Genomic DNA, 15278 nt, shown 5'->3' on the forward strand with positions numbered 1-15278 from the left:
GGCCCAGTGGGCTTGGGCTCGGGTGGAGCTCACAAGCAAGTACCCCCCCCAAGCCTGATAATAGTGCAAGCCTAACCTCTGGGGAAGGGGTCGCGCCCTCACACACTTCCTCTCAGCACCAATACAATTGCCTTTTTCCACATCCTCACACACCCCCCACCCCCACCCCAAACCTAGCCACACAAACACAGTGTTTTATCAGCCGCTGTCCACCGCTGGCATATAAGGAAGAACAGGAGAGTTAAATCTGCACTACAGACAGGAAAGACCATTAGCTTTCTCCTCCCAAAGGACCCAGACCAGCTTCTCGATGCAAGAACCCCAGAGCAAGTCTGTTCAGAGATGGGTAGTTCAGGTCCAGAGAGTCAAAGTTCACACCAAGATTTCCATTCAACCAACCAGTTGAATATTCTGTGACTCTTTATACTCAAATGGTTGGTTCAAAGAAAAACTTAATGTTCACTTCTACTCTCTGGACCTGAACTATCCACCTCTGCATCTGTTATGTCATTTTAACAGTTTTAGTCACAGACACACAGGCATGATAGTCAGAAAAGAGCCATGGATCTGAAGTGTGCATTTCCATTGCTCAGAGAAACAGCACTGAGAACCATGAGATCACGAACAGGCTGTAAACGACAGTGGAAAAAGGCATTCTGTGGAAAAGGCATTCTGTGATGGAAGTAGAACATTCCAAGCGCAAGCAACCCTCCGCTCATGGACAGTTATTCCCAAATGGTTTCACTGAAATAGGTAAAGTGAGGCAACCGGGGCACATGGCAGATAGCAGCTGCTCTGGGGCCACGTGCAGCTTCCATAACCAGGCTTTTTCAGATCAACAAGGCTGTTATTAAAGAGGGAGCAGTCTTGGCACATGCCAGAGCAGGGGGCTCACAGGAAGCACCCAGGATATAATCAAGCTTGCTCAGTCTGTGGGACCCACCCAGCTTAGCACAGCCTGACTCACTCACAACACCATGTGCTACTCCACATGCATCACCAGAGGGTTTGTACACGTTGCTACGGATCAAGGGAAAACCTCAGCCAGCCAAGAATAACTGCCCATGGGAGGGTAGGGGACAAGGATACGAGGTGTGCCCTCCGTCCTGCACACCAGGTAGAGACAAGCAGCCACCACGTGAGCCATCTTGCGACCACGCGTTAAATGCTTGCACACGGCCATCTTGAAGAAGTTGAAGGCCGTGTCTAGGCAGTGCTGGTTCAGCTGGAGCTGGTGGCCGAGGTGGTTGATCTGCCGCTTACCTGGAGAGAGAGACACACGCACGGTTCATGTATCAAAGGTATTTCAAGACCTACGTCTCCAAGGTATCATTGGTGTTCTATCACACACAGTTCAATTATCAAGCACCAGCACATGAAACTAGCAACAACTCAGCTGAGGTTCACATGGTCAAATATGTGTTTTCAATTCACTGATTAATCACCTCGCATTATGTCACATAAATTAAAAGCAAGAGACTGTTGATAACCTTACAAAAATACACCCTTCGTGAGGTCAGCTCTGCCCATCACATGACCTCCAGCACTACAGTAAGCCAGGAAGAGCATCTAGTCAAATAACATTTGGCCTTACAATAACAATACAAGGCTCCAGGCCTCCTGCGACCCTGACGAGGAGAAGCTTCAGAAGAGAATATGGACCAATGGATGGATAGAATAACAATGCATCCCACCTACATCCCAGAGCAGCGCACAGTTTCTGAATAGCAGCCATTGCATTTCCTGCAATCACAGCAGCTCTATTTCTGACAGTCCTTCAGGCAACAGTGAACTTTCTCTGCCCTCACGCTTACTAAGATTGACCTGGAGCTAAAACAAGGCTTGAGATATCCCCGGTTACCAATCCTACCCTCTGCCAAAAGGCTTAATATGCAAAGACAGCAGAGGGCCAAAACCTCATGGTTAAAGTGCCAAAAACCACACACTAATGAAGAGTTATTCCCCTCTCAGGCTTCATCCAGTCTAAGAGAAGCGCTCTGGAACAGGGCTGACTCTGGGGTTGCTAGGAAGCAGCCTCAGCAGTCTCCTGAGGTTACGAGGTACTCGTTTACCCCAGGCTGCGGGCTACCAGCTTGGCACAGGAGAGAAACGACTGAAACTCACGTTCAGAAAGACCTCAATGCAGCCCCAATACAGTAGTCTACACCAGTTACTAGCCTGACAGCAGCTTCACAGATGGTTCTCTCAGAAATAGCCAGCTTTCATTGAGCAACCTCCACAGTTACAGTAATTTTAACCACTCATCTCTTGCAGGAGGGGCTCCATGTTCTGATTACTGGCCCCACCTGATCGTAAGAGTGACTGCCATACCCGTGCCAACTAACCCAGACATGCAAGCAGATCATAAACACCACCCCCTGCCTATCAACCACTCCTATTACATGCAGGTGTCTTAGGCCCCGAGAGGAACACAGCAACAAAAAGTGGACCAGCCAACAAACTTTTAATGGAACATGAAGGACACATTTCATCATTTTCAAAGTCCGTACAGGCATAATAACTGGAAGAGGAGGGACGGTGCAAGCCAGACTCGCATTACTGAAAGTATGAGTCAGCGCACCAACAGACAAGCTGCTCGAGAAAGTCACAGGTGAGGATGGGAGTCATCGGCACAGCAGGCCAAATCCTAAGCAGATGGGAATGGCTGGCTCTCTAGACAAGCCCACTCACGCACTTTGAATGCACAGCAAATAAGGGCAGGATTCAGATCAAAGGGACACAACTGACCAGGCATTAGTCAGCAACAGTTCATAAGCAGGAAATTATGCAGCCACTTTAGGCAGAGGTACTCACCGTTCAGCAGGGTCTGAGCACGGGACTCCTTCCCCAAGGTGGTGTGAAACCCACTTCCCAGAACTGGAGTTTTGCCTGTGCCTAGAAAGCCAACAGCACTGACAGTAAGACAAAGCAAAATATAATGAAAAAAAATCACTTGTCTGAATATGGTACATCTAGACGCTGTTGGAACGACAATGTACGTATTTCCCAGTCAGACAGGCCCCCTACACACTCTCCCCACGTCTCCAAAAAATCTCTATTAAAAGCCCAACTTTATCTGACTGGTCTCAATGTAATCCGGTTCATTAGATCCATCTGTTCCTGTCCTTTAATGTGCCACTACTAAGTGACACCACTTCAGTTTTATTGTGATTTGTCTCAAAATTTGAAGAACTCCAGATCTTCACCCATACAAAAAGCTAAATTTGCTGTTCACACAAGTACAGGTACATTGAAATGTTTCTTTTCGCATATTTCATCTTGCTCTCATAAACAATACAGAACAAAGCATGGGGTCTGAGGGCCTTGTTCAAGGAACCAACAAAGATGTAACTATTCGGGTCGAGACCGGGGCTTGAACCAGCAACCTTCCAACCACAGGCATGGAGGCCTAACTCACTGAGCCACACACCACTGTACTGCCCTAAATGTGTCTGGAATGACTGAAAGATACATTAAATACTTCTTGGGTTTTCATGCTTAACATAAGTATCTATTCCTTGTCAGAAGGCAAAATTAATACCACAGAGTGGTCAAGAATGTCACCCTGAATTTATCGCTCAGGCTCATGCTCCTTTTGTAACTTCAATAACACAGCAATAGCATCCCCTGCTGGACAACAAACAGCACAATCTGCAGAGGAATGTGGAGTTGCCCTGCCCTCTAGTGGCGGTCCCTGCAAGTACCCCTCCAAAACAAAACAGCAGAATGCTTCATAACATTATGTAACAAGGAGAAGCATCTGTTTATAGAACAACTGTGTGATTAAAGCTCAATGGCGGTTTTACCTCTTGTTTAGCAAACAGTCCAACACAGGTACATAGCAGACATGCAGGGTTTGAAAAATAAAATTAAAACACGTCTGGTCAATAGTATTTGAGGTTTCACACCAATATATGCAAAGCCGGGGGGAATGTGCAAAGTGTAAAAATTGAATTAACAGGGCAATAGCACAGCAGTATATAAAATATTGCAATCCACACAACATAACCTGAGATATATCCGAGTTCAAAAGAGGACGAATTGTTGGTGCATGTCTGGCTTGCGCGTCTGTGACCAGGACAGGAAGTCTTTGTGGTGCTTAGAGAGCCATGGTGCCCAGGGTAATGTCGGCATACCACCACAAAGAATGGACCACATTCAACAGGAGTAAATGGGGCCACAAGAGGAGGGTGTCTGAAAGGGATGTCCCAGGAACTAACTTGGATTATACTCAAAAGCATAAAACCACACCTGCCCAACTCACTGCAGAATTAAATGCACTCCTCAATTCTCCTGATCATTGGGAGCTCCACAGGGTCTGCTATAGCCAAACCATTGGTCACTCATGGCAAGGCCAAACATCAGTTTCAATGGTGCCTGCAGCGCAAATCTTGGGCTGTAGACAATGTGAAACAGGTACTGTTCTATGGCAAGTGCACCTTCACTGTCTTTCCCACGTCTGGAAGAGTTATGGTGTGGAGGCTTAACAATCAGACTGTTGAATACCCAGAGCGCAGCATGGAGGTGAATCAGTGATGGTTTGGGCTGCAATATCATTATTGCACTATTTGTTCTGTACAGGCGCATCACTACCAATCAAATCATTCTGGAGGACCATGTTCTGCCAACGATTGAAACACTGCACCCTTAAGGTGGTACCATGTATCAGGATGATAATGTCCCAATACACACAGCAAGACTGGTGAGAGCAGTTTGATAAACATGAAAAAGTGAAGTTGATCTGAATATTACTAAGTCACCTTGGGGTGGTTTGGAGGAGCGAGTTAGGAAATCATGATGATTTTGGTCAATAGTGAGATCACAATTATTTAACAATTACTCAATAAATTTGGAAATACCATGCATTTAGTGATTTTTTTTAACGTGTCTTTTTAACAGTGGATTTCCTTGAACTCAAAATATATTTCAATTAAGAAACAAATATAAATGGACTGGAACAGGGTGCACTGGACTTAAAGCACAGGACAAAGCGTATCATTGTGAAACGAAATGCAGCACAATAATCATTTCATCTCGATTATTTTGTTTTGATAACTACAGGAAGCCAAAATAATAAATGAAATTTCTATTAACTGTCCAGCCCTACTTTCAAACAAATATCAGCATAATCCAGGTCTTCCATCACATAACAATAAAACGTTAACATTACATAGAGGACTCCCAGTCCTACTGAAGCACTTAGTATCTTCACGGCATTCAGAACTCTTCTCTGGTTCTGGGAAAAGGGGAGGCCTCCACCTCCTTTCAGGGATAACTCCCCAAGGACTAAACCTGGACAAACTCTGTATCAGACATGTAAACACCACTGCACAGTTCAACGCAAGTTACTTTGGGAGGCATTTTATATAACGGACAGGGGAAAGGGCAAACGATCAGTTATCCAGTTCCTGCATAAGGTAGCAAGATATCACTGAACACCACCACAGCCTCTATTCTAGCCTTACTCAAGTCAAGATAGCAGGGGAGGTGCATCAATGTGCCCATATCTGCCAGTGCATCGAACAGGGACCACAACGTGGCACCCCTGACAAACATGAATGACATTTCCAGCAAGACCTGCGTAGGGATGCAGAATCACACAGATGCTCAGTGCAGGCCAGCCTGAGAACTTCATGGCATGACAGCTGTAAATGAATGAGGCTACAGAAAAACAGTTCATACAAAATGTGCCTCAGACCCAGGTATGGAGCTGGGAAGGAGCAAAAACATGGACCACCATGAGGGCCCCGAGAAATGGCTTGAGAAACACCATTTTAAATGAAAGCTATGACTCACATATAGTAAAGAGGCCTAGTTACACTCCACTTACCATCTGATGCGACAAATTGTCCTACCGCCGATGAGCCCCCACCACTGTTCTCCACAAAGGTAACCTCGGAAACGATGATGTTGTCCTCCAGGACAGAGCCGCATCCCATGCAGACAGCATTGCCCCGGGCTTGATCAATGTCAATGTCCGTGCACCCGCAGGTCTTACACACGCGAGTGCTCATGGTGAGGTTCGTCTACAGCACTTCAGCACCAAAGAATACTTTGACAGGGGGAGAAATGGGTTTGAAAACAATCAATTTCCAATCACCGAGGAATCCGAACCGGCAAAGCCACAAATCAACACATAGTGAAAAAATAATAATGCTGACTGATAAAGAACATAACATCTAACTCAGCGTTAGAGAAATACAAAGCACACCCAGGCCGGCCAAATGTGAGAGGACCCGGCGGAGACTGAAGTGAACTGACTGCACACATGTAGAACGCGGGCCCGGCAACTTACCGATAAGAACAGAATTCCTGGTCACGTGGTTAATATCAACAGGACCACATATGAAGGAACACGATTGCTACATTATCACATTTCTGTACAGTTAAAAAAAACAATCCAAACGCAGGACATTTACAGAAATGCGCCTCAAACTGAAACAGTTACACCTTAAATGTCTATAATAATCCACCTTGGTAACTGAGCTAAACTTCATAGCTTTGTAATTTCAATATAATCTAAACTGTCGTGGTCATTAAAATTTAACACACTACAAAAATTGCCAGACCCATTATCCCCAGTGATCATCTTTAGTGCACAACACCAACTGAGGCTTTATGGTGGTAGATTTTGACTCGGTTTAAAAACACCGTTACCGTTACGTAGGGTACACAGCCAGGCTATGTTGCCGTTCGTTGTGGTAAGGAAGCTGATAAACCAACGAAGTAATTCGCGAAGAAAATGGGATGAGAAACAAAAACACACCGGTTCGATCCTGTCCAACCTCCCGGCCGCGGGCCGCGAGTCGTTTCCCGCGTGCCGCCGCGTGCCGCTTCGCTTGACTCCCGCAGGAAACTCCCAGGCTCGTGCCGGCCGCCAGACGGCCTCTCCACAGCTTTCACCTTTTCTGCGTGTCTAGAATTACTATCCCTCAAAAACGGGTTATATCTGATTTTAGCTGCACCCCCGATGCCAGGTAATATTCAAATTATCATAATTCTGTAAATAACATATATTTCGACTAATGCTTAGCTTGAACATGTGTCCGATAAAGCATATGCGAATGGTATTTTCCACCTCACACCATTTGGAGGGGGGAATAAAAGGGTTGGTATATAGTAAATTTATACATATACCAATTAAAATAAAATATAGCGAGTAATCTATCTTGAAATATTTAAACATTTAAATAAAATGCATATACTACTTTATAGTCAAAATTATCAACGTGATTCAACTAAATTTTTTGTAACACCCCTCTTTTTAACTTGCCCACGCCTCCATGCTCTCCAGACCGAAGTGCATACGTCATTGGACTGCGCGATTTTATATATTCAATGGAAGTATTTTACGGGCAATGAAATTTACTTGTTACTCAAGGGTCCATCCAGAAAGTCTCTTCCTCAGTCTTGAACCGTCAACTTTGTCTTTAACCACCCGCACTGTCTCCATTTAAATGGAATCGTTAAGACACAACGCTGGCTGGTGGTTACGAAGTTGAATTTAACCTAACTTCTAATTGGGTTGCTTACTTGCTGAGTTTTCATTCGTCCGACAAGGTATTCTTATGCATAAATTTAAATAGATGAAAAGTATTATGTAAAACAGTGGTGTTATGGTCCGCAGTGCCCTGTATATGGAATTTATCATTTGAATAGGCGGCACATAAATAAGCATCAAAGAAAAGCGCAAATAATGGCAAAATTAATAGGTACAAGCAATCGTATTTATTTCAGATGAGTATAACAAAAAGTAACATATGCACGAACATTCGTAAAGTAAATAAATTTACTGTAAGACAGCTGCGGTAATAGTTAAAATATAGTACAACAAAATGCTTGTGGGAAGGGGTGCAATCGCCCCCATGTCAAACTGCTATAGCGCTGAACCAAATTCACACTTCGAACTGCCATTGCCATCCAGCGTCCACGTTTACGAGTTTTACAAAATGCACAGCAAAACTTGGTCAAAGAAGGTGGTGACTTACTCGATTAACTTCGTTTCAAGGTACTAGTGAAATGCACACAAATTCATTTTATTTTCTTTGAAGAATAAGAATATACAGCTGTATTACAAAAAAAAAATATATATCCTAAAATAAAAATAAATCAAGTAGAGCAAAGATATTTACAGCCCTCCATCAAGCACAAGCACACAACAAAACAACTCATCCAGGTCCAAGAAACACCTTTAAACATGCCTTCATAACAGAAATTATGTTTACTATAACACTCTAACACTCGTTCTGTGGACACTTGCAGGACCCCTTTTAGAAGTTTGTAGTGTATTATCAGAAAAAAACATATGTAAGAAACACTGAATAGAAACATGGCTTTTTTTCTAGTCCCAGCAAGATCAGGTAACTGTACAAATTAAGGGTCCCCTGCACTGCTCGCAGTGGCCATGAGCCACAGGGCACGTGCCAAGTAGTGTTCACGCCTCTTTGAACACACGGAGTTGAGCGGTACCAGCTGACTCATGTAGGGTTACAACAACGTGCTTCTTCGGTTTCAAAGTAGTGAAACCTCACCTGCTTATGAAAAAAAAAACACCTTGACCTTGTCTAAGTGGGCAGTAAATTCATCATTCAGTACAGAGAAGTAAGACAGGGGTGCACAAGTGATACAAAAAAAAAAATCATAGTAAATACTTCATCAGTAAAAAGTCTGTAGGCTGCATCTTTCTTGCGTTAAAATAGGAATATTTAACAAAATAGCTTCTCGTACAAAATCCAATACGTGACACTACATTTAAAGCGTTTATTAAATGATATATATATTGCACTAGAGTCAGTGAATGGCGGCGGGTCTGAGGGCACGATCCAGGCCAATGCAGCTGGGAACAGAAAGCAGAGTACACAGAACAAGGCCGTTTTGGAGCGTGCGACGCCTGTGGGTCTCCCACCTCTCCCCCTCTCTCTCTCTGTTGGTCAGCGTTACTGGTCCCGAGACTCGTACAACAGCTTTGCAGCCTGGCAAAAAGGCAAGAGTGCAGAAAGACAGCAGAGGGCTGCTGGTCAGAGCTTCCACACAGCTCCAGTCCTCTTGGGCAATTCAAGGGATTGTTCATCCAAAGCCACTGGCATGTCCTGCAGACCCACACCCTTCTGAACCCGGGATCGAAACCACCTTCCGGTCTCGAATTCAGCTCAAACACCCGAGCCAAGCTCCCGGAACATCAGCAGTCCAGCGTTTCCAGTAGATGGTTATATTTTAGGGGTCAATGAGGTCATTTTGGTGGAGATTAAGTGGCACGGGCAGGGGCGGGGGAGATGAGGAGGTCGGAAAGGCTGCAACATTACCTTGTGCATGGCTGCCAGCCAGGCGGAGGCAGTTCTCTTGTCATCGGTGGCCTCCATACGCAGCTGCTGCAGATCCCGTGAACCTGCAGCTCTGTAGTGCAGAACCATTCCGGTGGCTCTAGAGCTGCAACCTGTACAGGCACATAAACATGGATAAGAGTTAACAGTGGACACAACAGCACAGAAGACAAGCCAGTGGATTTGTAGGCGACAGGGAGAACAACAATCAGAAACAGGCATAATGCAATAGCATGGACAAAAATACAGCCAGGTATGGAAATATGGATTTCAACACTAATTGGGAACAAAATTCATTTTTTTCAGCTTCAATTGTTTTGAGAGACACGTCCATAATTTATTCAGCAGTCACAGGACACTAGCTTCTCAAATGATCAAAATGACACAAGTACACAGCACAGGCACAGGAGCACAGGACACGCACTAGCTAACACCAGACGTCCACAGCAGTATGAAGTGTAACTCATGAAGCTACCACTAGGGGGCAGACATGCAGCACTTTTGAACGAGATCGCCTTTGGCTCCAGTGAGAAACCTTAATGGACTCAATCTTGAATTCATTTAGCCAGACTCTATGGAGCCACTTACTTCCTGCTCAGAGAGACAGGCTGAAAGCAAGATATTCAGAAGCAAATCTTTGGAAAGTGTCCGCTTACATATTTGTGAAAGATGTCCTTGTCAATGACCCAAGCCCCAGACATCCCTCAACACGTACCACCAGTTGGAATGTTAAGCGTAACGTCACAGAGTCCGAAAGAGACGACCTCGTTAAAAGCAGAGGGTGGCACAAACCAACTGAGAAGGGGGGGGGGGGGGCAAATATACAGCAATACCTTCTGATATATATGGGTTCTCCAGGAGACTGGTGTAAGTGTGAATGTCATTCTCTGAGGCCAGAGCACAGCATGGCCAGTCAAGAAGCAGTGAGGGAGAAAAAGGTCACTTGGGGTTACTGAGCACTGCAGAGTTTTCACCCCCAACCAGCACATTTGTTTATTGCGACAGACGTCCCCCTTCCATGGGGTCTGGACACAGTGCTGAGTAGGACAGAGGTTGAAACCATGACACAGTGGGAAGTACAACTGCATATCCGTCAGCAAGTTTTTTTCTGCTGAGGGTGTAACTAAGCAATGGGGAAGAACCTAAATCCCACAAGAAAACTTTAATACAAGTCCCCCCCCCCCCCGCCTCACCTCCAGGCAGGGAGCCCTCCGTCAGCACCTGCATGCTGGAGATCCGGGACAGCTCCACCTCGAAGTGGCTCTCCCCGTCCAGAAAGAGGTACCTGTGCAGACAGAAGGCCGTCAGGCTGTAAATAGGAGCAGATTCCTGTCTCATGCTGATCACAGGACATGCGGGACGACGACCCACTGAACTCTGCCCAGTCTGTAGACCCAGAACACAACACTGCCACTATAACCAACAACAAACTGGTAAGACATTAAACATCTTTAATCATAAACATCCTCTTCAACCCAGAGAACTTTAGACCATATGTGCGCCTGCGTGCGGAGATCTGCATTACCTGTGGTTGTTGGAGAGGCGACACGCCATGGATTCAGACTTCTCAGACGTGCCCAGCGTGACCAGGAATGTTCCACCTGCAGAAAGAACACGCAGCACTCAGGAGCTGAAGAGCAGAGAGGATGGAGCAGGGCCAGGTGCTCCACTTCCATGGTCTTCAGCAAGGACTCCACCCTGCTCCATGCAGCTAAGGGCTGTTTCCCTACAGTAACGTGGCAGGCCTTGTGGGGGTGGGGGCCTATTTATAGTGCCCACTGCAGGTGACTCTCCACCACAGGACAAGGGAGAGGAGGTGAGAGGTTATAAACACTCCTCTTCAGGAAAAAAAAACACACTACTGCTGAATTTAAGACCATGCAGCAAGTAACAAGACAACAACAGTCAAAGGAGAATGAAATGCGTTCAAACCCACAGCCTGATAAAGAGAGAAAACAAGCCCAGGAAAAGCCCACAAAGGCCCCATCCCTCACAAACTAACTCCAGTCAGTCACTTTATCACCCCCCACTGGTTTAAAGCAGGCGGTGACAGACAGCGCATGGTAAGGACCCCACCCCCACCCCAACAGAAGGCTCTGTGGCCTCATTTCCCCCACCAGCACCCGCAGGGCTCACCTCCCATGAGCACTTTCAGCTGCTTGTCGTAGAACTCGGACTCCTTCTGGGAGACCAGGCCACACTCGGCACACTGCCTCACAGGGTCCACGAAGCACATGCGCGGCAGTGCCACCTTCTTGCTGCAGCACTTGTCGCAAAAGCAGCGGCCGCAGCGCCTGCAGTGGTGCTGAGACACGAAAACATTACCAGGCATGGTCCTGTGAAACACTTGTGAATTTCATTAAAAAAAAAATAATAACAACACAACAGATAAGACGATCAAACATATTCACCATGAGTCAGTTACAGGACAGAAAACACAAACCATTATGCTGAAGTCACTGGCAAAGTCTCTGGCCATGTACACAAAATGCAGATGCTTCTCTATATGCACACTGAACCATATTTGTGTTCTTGTGTACCCATTGTGCGTCATCCTCCTTTGCCAAAGACCAGGTCACTGAAATCCCAGGATGTCGTTCCTGTCTGACCTCCTCAGCAATTGAGACAAATCCCATGATTCATCACACCTCAAATTCTTTCTTGGGAGACAAGTTAGCAAAACCGGTCTTACAAAAACCACAAGTACAATCTCCGTGTTCTTGGTACTGAGAAACGCCGGTGTTGAAATCTAGTTTCCAACAAAACAGCAGCACCAAGGAGACAGTGAATGGGAAAGGGTTGGATGGCTGAATCACCAACAGCTGTTGACGGAAACAGTGGGGGTGGAAATGGGGCCTTCGCTCACAGAAAGCCGAGGGAAAACTGTGCAAGGAAATACGTGACAGATGTCTTACCTTTCTGGTGATAAAATCAAACTTTGTGTCACACTGCATGCATCTCGAGCACTGAAAGAGAAAGGAGATATCGACCAATATTACCTCAAGAACCATACTAATGGTGAGAAGGTCAGCTCTCTGAATAAAATTCCCAGAGGAGCACCACAACGCATCACAGCCCCCCACACCCACACCATTACTGCAGAGGATGCACGTGCTTTAAGGAATTCTATTAAGATAAGTTTATTAATCCCATGAAGGAAAGTTTCAGAGTAGTAGTTAAAGACAGGATCACACGACATAAAAGAACAGTATAAAGGGACGTATATAATACATATAAAATTAAGAGACATATTTTTATGAATGAATGAATGCCTTTGTCACTGCAAAAAGTACAAAGAAATTTGAAGATTATCCTTGTTGCAATAAAGAAAAAGAAAAAAACAGGAAAGACACAAAATACAGAGATAAGACAGAGAGCAAAAACAGTATATATATATATACACACACACACACACACACACACAATACTGTGCAAAAGTCTTTAGCTGTTAATGAAAATGATGTTTCATAGATCTTAAAATTGATGGTACATTAAAGTGCGTCTGCTTAGCCGTTTCAAAACCGCTCCTAGAATCACCCCAGTATTTGCAGCAATTGTCCAACACACTTGTGTATTTTTGACTGGACTGCTACCCCACCTTAATGGGCTGATCAAATTCCTCAGTGTGTTATTTGACCAATTATGGGAGTTGGTGGGGAACACATAGAATGGTTGAGGTGGCCCTGGGGCACGAAAATCAGTGTTCATTTAAATGTCCAAGATATCAGTAACTTTTTTTGGAGAACAGAAGAAATTCTGGTTTATTTAATGTTTAGTTGCTGTTAATTAGGATCTAATGTAAAATAGTTTTTTTCTGCTCAAATATACATTTACTACCCAGATAAACAGCCCTTAAGGGTTTTATTTGACTGCCTAAAACCTGGGGTTGTACTACACAGAATAAAAAAGCACACTAACATATCATACAATCGCGAATAGCAGCAGAGCAGCAGCAGGACCAAAACCGGGTCGTCGATCGGTCGCAGGTTATACAAACATGCGGTAAAGTGCTTATTTCCAGACACGGGCAAGGCACCTCCTCCTGGAAGCTGCGCAAAGTTTCTGAAAAGTTGCGACTTTGCAATTAAGACACAAAGAATTAAAGAAAACACAAGAATCATAGGGCCATTCACTTTAGATGTGACATCCTCCGCATGCATCCCAGTGATTATGAAAAATCCTTTGGTGTCTCACGACCCAGCAAAACAACAGGAGTCGGTCATTAGCGCAGAGAAACCCGGCGGATCCCTACGTACGTCAAGTCTTCAATTTTACAAATAGGTACGTGGCACATGTTCATAAAAATAATGTTTTCATGTGCTGAGCAAATAAGTGTTTTCAGAAAGTGTGTGTGGGTGTGTGATCAATTTACGGCGAAAGGATCCGATGCAGACACCGTCCCTCGGCTGTGTAAACATGGTTCATGAGTCAGGAGATGAGACACACAACTTATAAACGAGAAACCACACCGTTCCCTGAGAGGCTAATAAATAAAACACACACTCCGACGGTCAGCCTAGCCTTTCATTTCCGGATGGGAGATACGGCAGATGCTGCGGAGACACCGTGCAGATCCGACGCTTTGTTGAAAAGCTGTTAAAAAAATGGCTCCACTTTTATAGCCTTTAAACGTCAGTGCGATTATGCAATAAGCCCGTAAACAGCCATTTTTACGGACGAGGCGATTAAAGGAACGACGCTTTCGAACAGAAGACTGAAGAAGGTTTTTCAATTACATTGTGAAATTATTATTATGGCCTTAACTATTCGTACGATATTTCATAAGTATGTAGGACTTGTATGATATGTTTCAAGTTAGGACTGCAAGCTAACCCGATTTCAAACTGATATTTTCCAATTTCGTCAAAAAGCAAGCAGAAACGATTATTCGATCAAATAAACACGAACTAAAAGTACAATGTAAAGCGAACACAGCGTTGTGTTTTTGTTCTGTTGAGTAACGTCAGTGTGACAGGCGTATTCATCACAGTTGGTTTCACTTGCATATAAGGCTTAGACTAGCGGGAAAACAAAAATCTTGTTTTCTAACTTAATAAAAGACCCATGATTTGCAAGACAAATTGGCAAAACTCCACACCCTCCAAGTCCCGGATCCGTCAGGAAAATATCTGAGGAATCAGCCTTGTGGACAACTGACAGCAGTCTGCAATGCAACGCCCAGGCGAGCTCCAAGTCCAGGCGGCAAGCCCTCTTTCGCTCACCTCTTTATCCGGCACCCACTGCGGTTCGTCCAGCGAAAAGGGGCTGTTAAATGCTCCGTTCTCGGGTATCATGCGAAGTCCGCTCGGGCTGCGCACCAATTTCTTGCCGTCTGGCACAGAGGACATTTTCCCACCCTCGCCTTCACCCGCACGCGCCCCAACGCTTCTACAAACTGACAGAGCGACCAGCGAATGGGAGGGTCGAGCGCGTCTGTTTACGTCATATGACTGTCCGGTGAAAGGGCCAATTAAAATAATTGTTTGGTGTTTTTGGTCCCGCCCATTGTTACAGAACTCGTGAGCCTGGATCCAGTATATGATGCTTGATTGAATATAAATGAATTGTTAAATACTGCGATTACGCATTTAGCGCAAGAAGGATGTTACTGTTGTTTGTCGGTGGATGACGTTCGTCAGCAGAAATGTGTTTCACTGTAGCAACTGGTAAACTTAAGATATTTGAGGTGTACATCACTCACTCCGCTTTATTACCTGGCGGTATGCGTACCGAAGTGGACTTTCGGTTATGTGACATGCTTATCTCGATAATAGCTACGCATTTAATTTGCTTTGGGTACCTACTTTGGTGTGAGAGGGTTTTCACTGCTTTGAGAGACCTCAAAATATGTAACACATTGGGGATGTTGAACCCTCGTTCTTGTCTGCCAGTCCTCGAAGAATGGATTACACTCAATAACACAGCGCTTTGCTTCCCTCTAAATGAAACGGAATCCAC

General features: G+C 45.0%; 2 protein-coding genes across 5 annotated transcripts in view; both read right to left on the reverse strand.

Annotated features, from left to right (window-relative positions):
- The window catches only part of LOC125707880 (transcription factor IIIB 90 kDa subunit-like), a 39760-nt gene extending 32158 nt beyond the window's left edge, over window positions 1-7602 (reverse strand). The window contains exons 1-5 of one of the 3 annotated variants that reach the window (XM_048975281.1): window positions 7370-7602; window positions 6767-6925; window positions 5831-6052; window positions 2815-2895; window positions 1090-1263 (exon numbers count right to left, since the gene is read on the reverse strand). In XM_048975281.1, the coding sequence (XP_048831238.1) occupies window positions 1090-1263; window positions 2815-2895; window positions 5831-6014 (439 nt within the window). In that variant the 5' untranslated portion in view covers window positions 6015-6052; window positions 6767-6925; window positions 7370-7602. Of the gene's footprint in view, window positions 1-1089; window positions 1264-2814; window positions 2896-5830; window positions 6053-6766; window positions 7318-7369 lie in introns of those variants that run through there. The other 2 variants (XM_048975282.1, XM_048975280.1) reach the window with 2 other exon arrangements.
- A 103-nt stretch (window positions 7603-7705) lies between these two features.
- On the reverse strand, window positions 7706-14730 carry zfyve21 (zinc finger, FYVE domain containing 21). Of its 2 annotated transcripts, XM_048975294.1 has the most exons (8): window positions 14543-14730; window positions 12236-12286; window positions 11457-11625; window positions 10846-10921; window positions 10514-10605; window positions 10154-10207; window positions 9303-9433; window positions 7706-8972 (listed from the first exon to the last, which is right to left on the reverse strand). In XM_048975294.1, the coding sequence occupies exons 1-8, from the start codon at window positions 14666-14668 to the stop codon at window positions 8937-8939; spliced, it is 735 nt and encodes a 244-aa protein (XP_048831251.1). In that variant the 5' UTR covers window positions 14669-14730; the 3' UTR covers window positions 7706-8936. The 2 variants fall into 2 exon arrangements, with proteins under 2 accessions (XP_048831251.1, XP_048831252.1); XM_048975295.1 differs by lacking the exon at window positions 10154-10207 and having other exon boundaries at window positions 14543-14729.
- Between the last annotated feature and the right edge of the window lie 548 nt (window positions 14731-15278).

The sequence above is a fragment of the Brienomyrus brachyistius genome, chromosome 14, assembly GCF_023856365.1.
Source record: "Brienomyrus brachyistius isolate T26 chromosome 14, BBRACH_0.4, whole genome shotgun sequence".
Classification (NCBI taxonomy): domain Eukaryota; kingdom Metazoa; phylum Chordata; class Actinopteri; order Osteoglossiformes; family Mormyridae; genus Brienomyrus; species Brienomyrus brachyistius.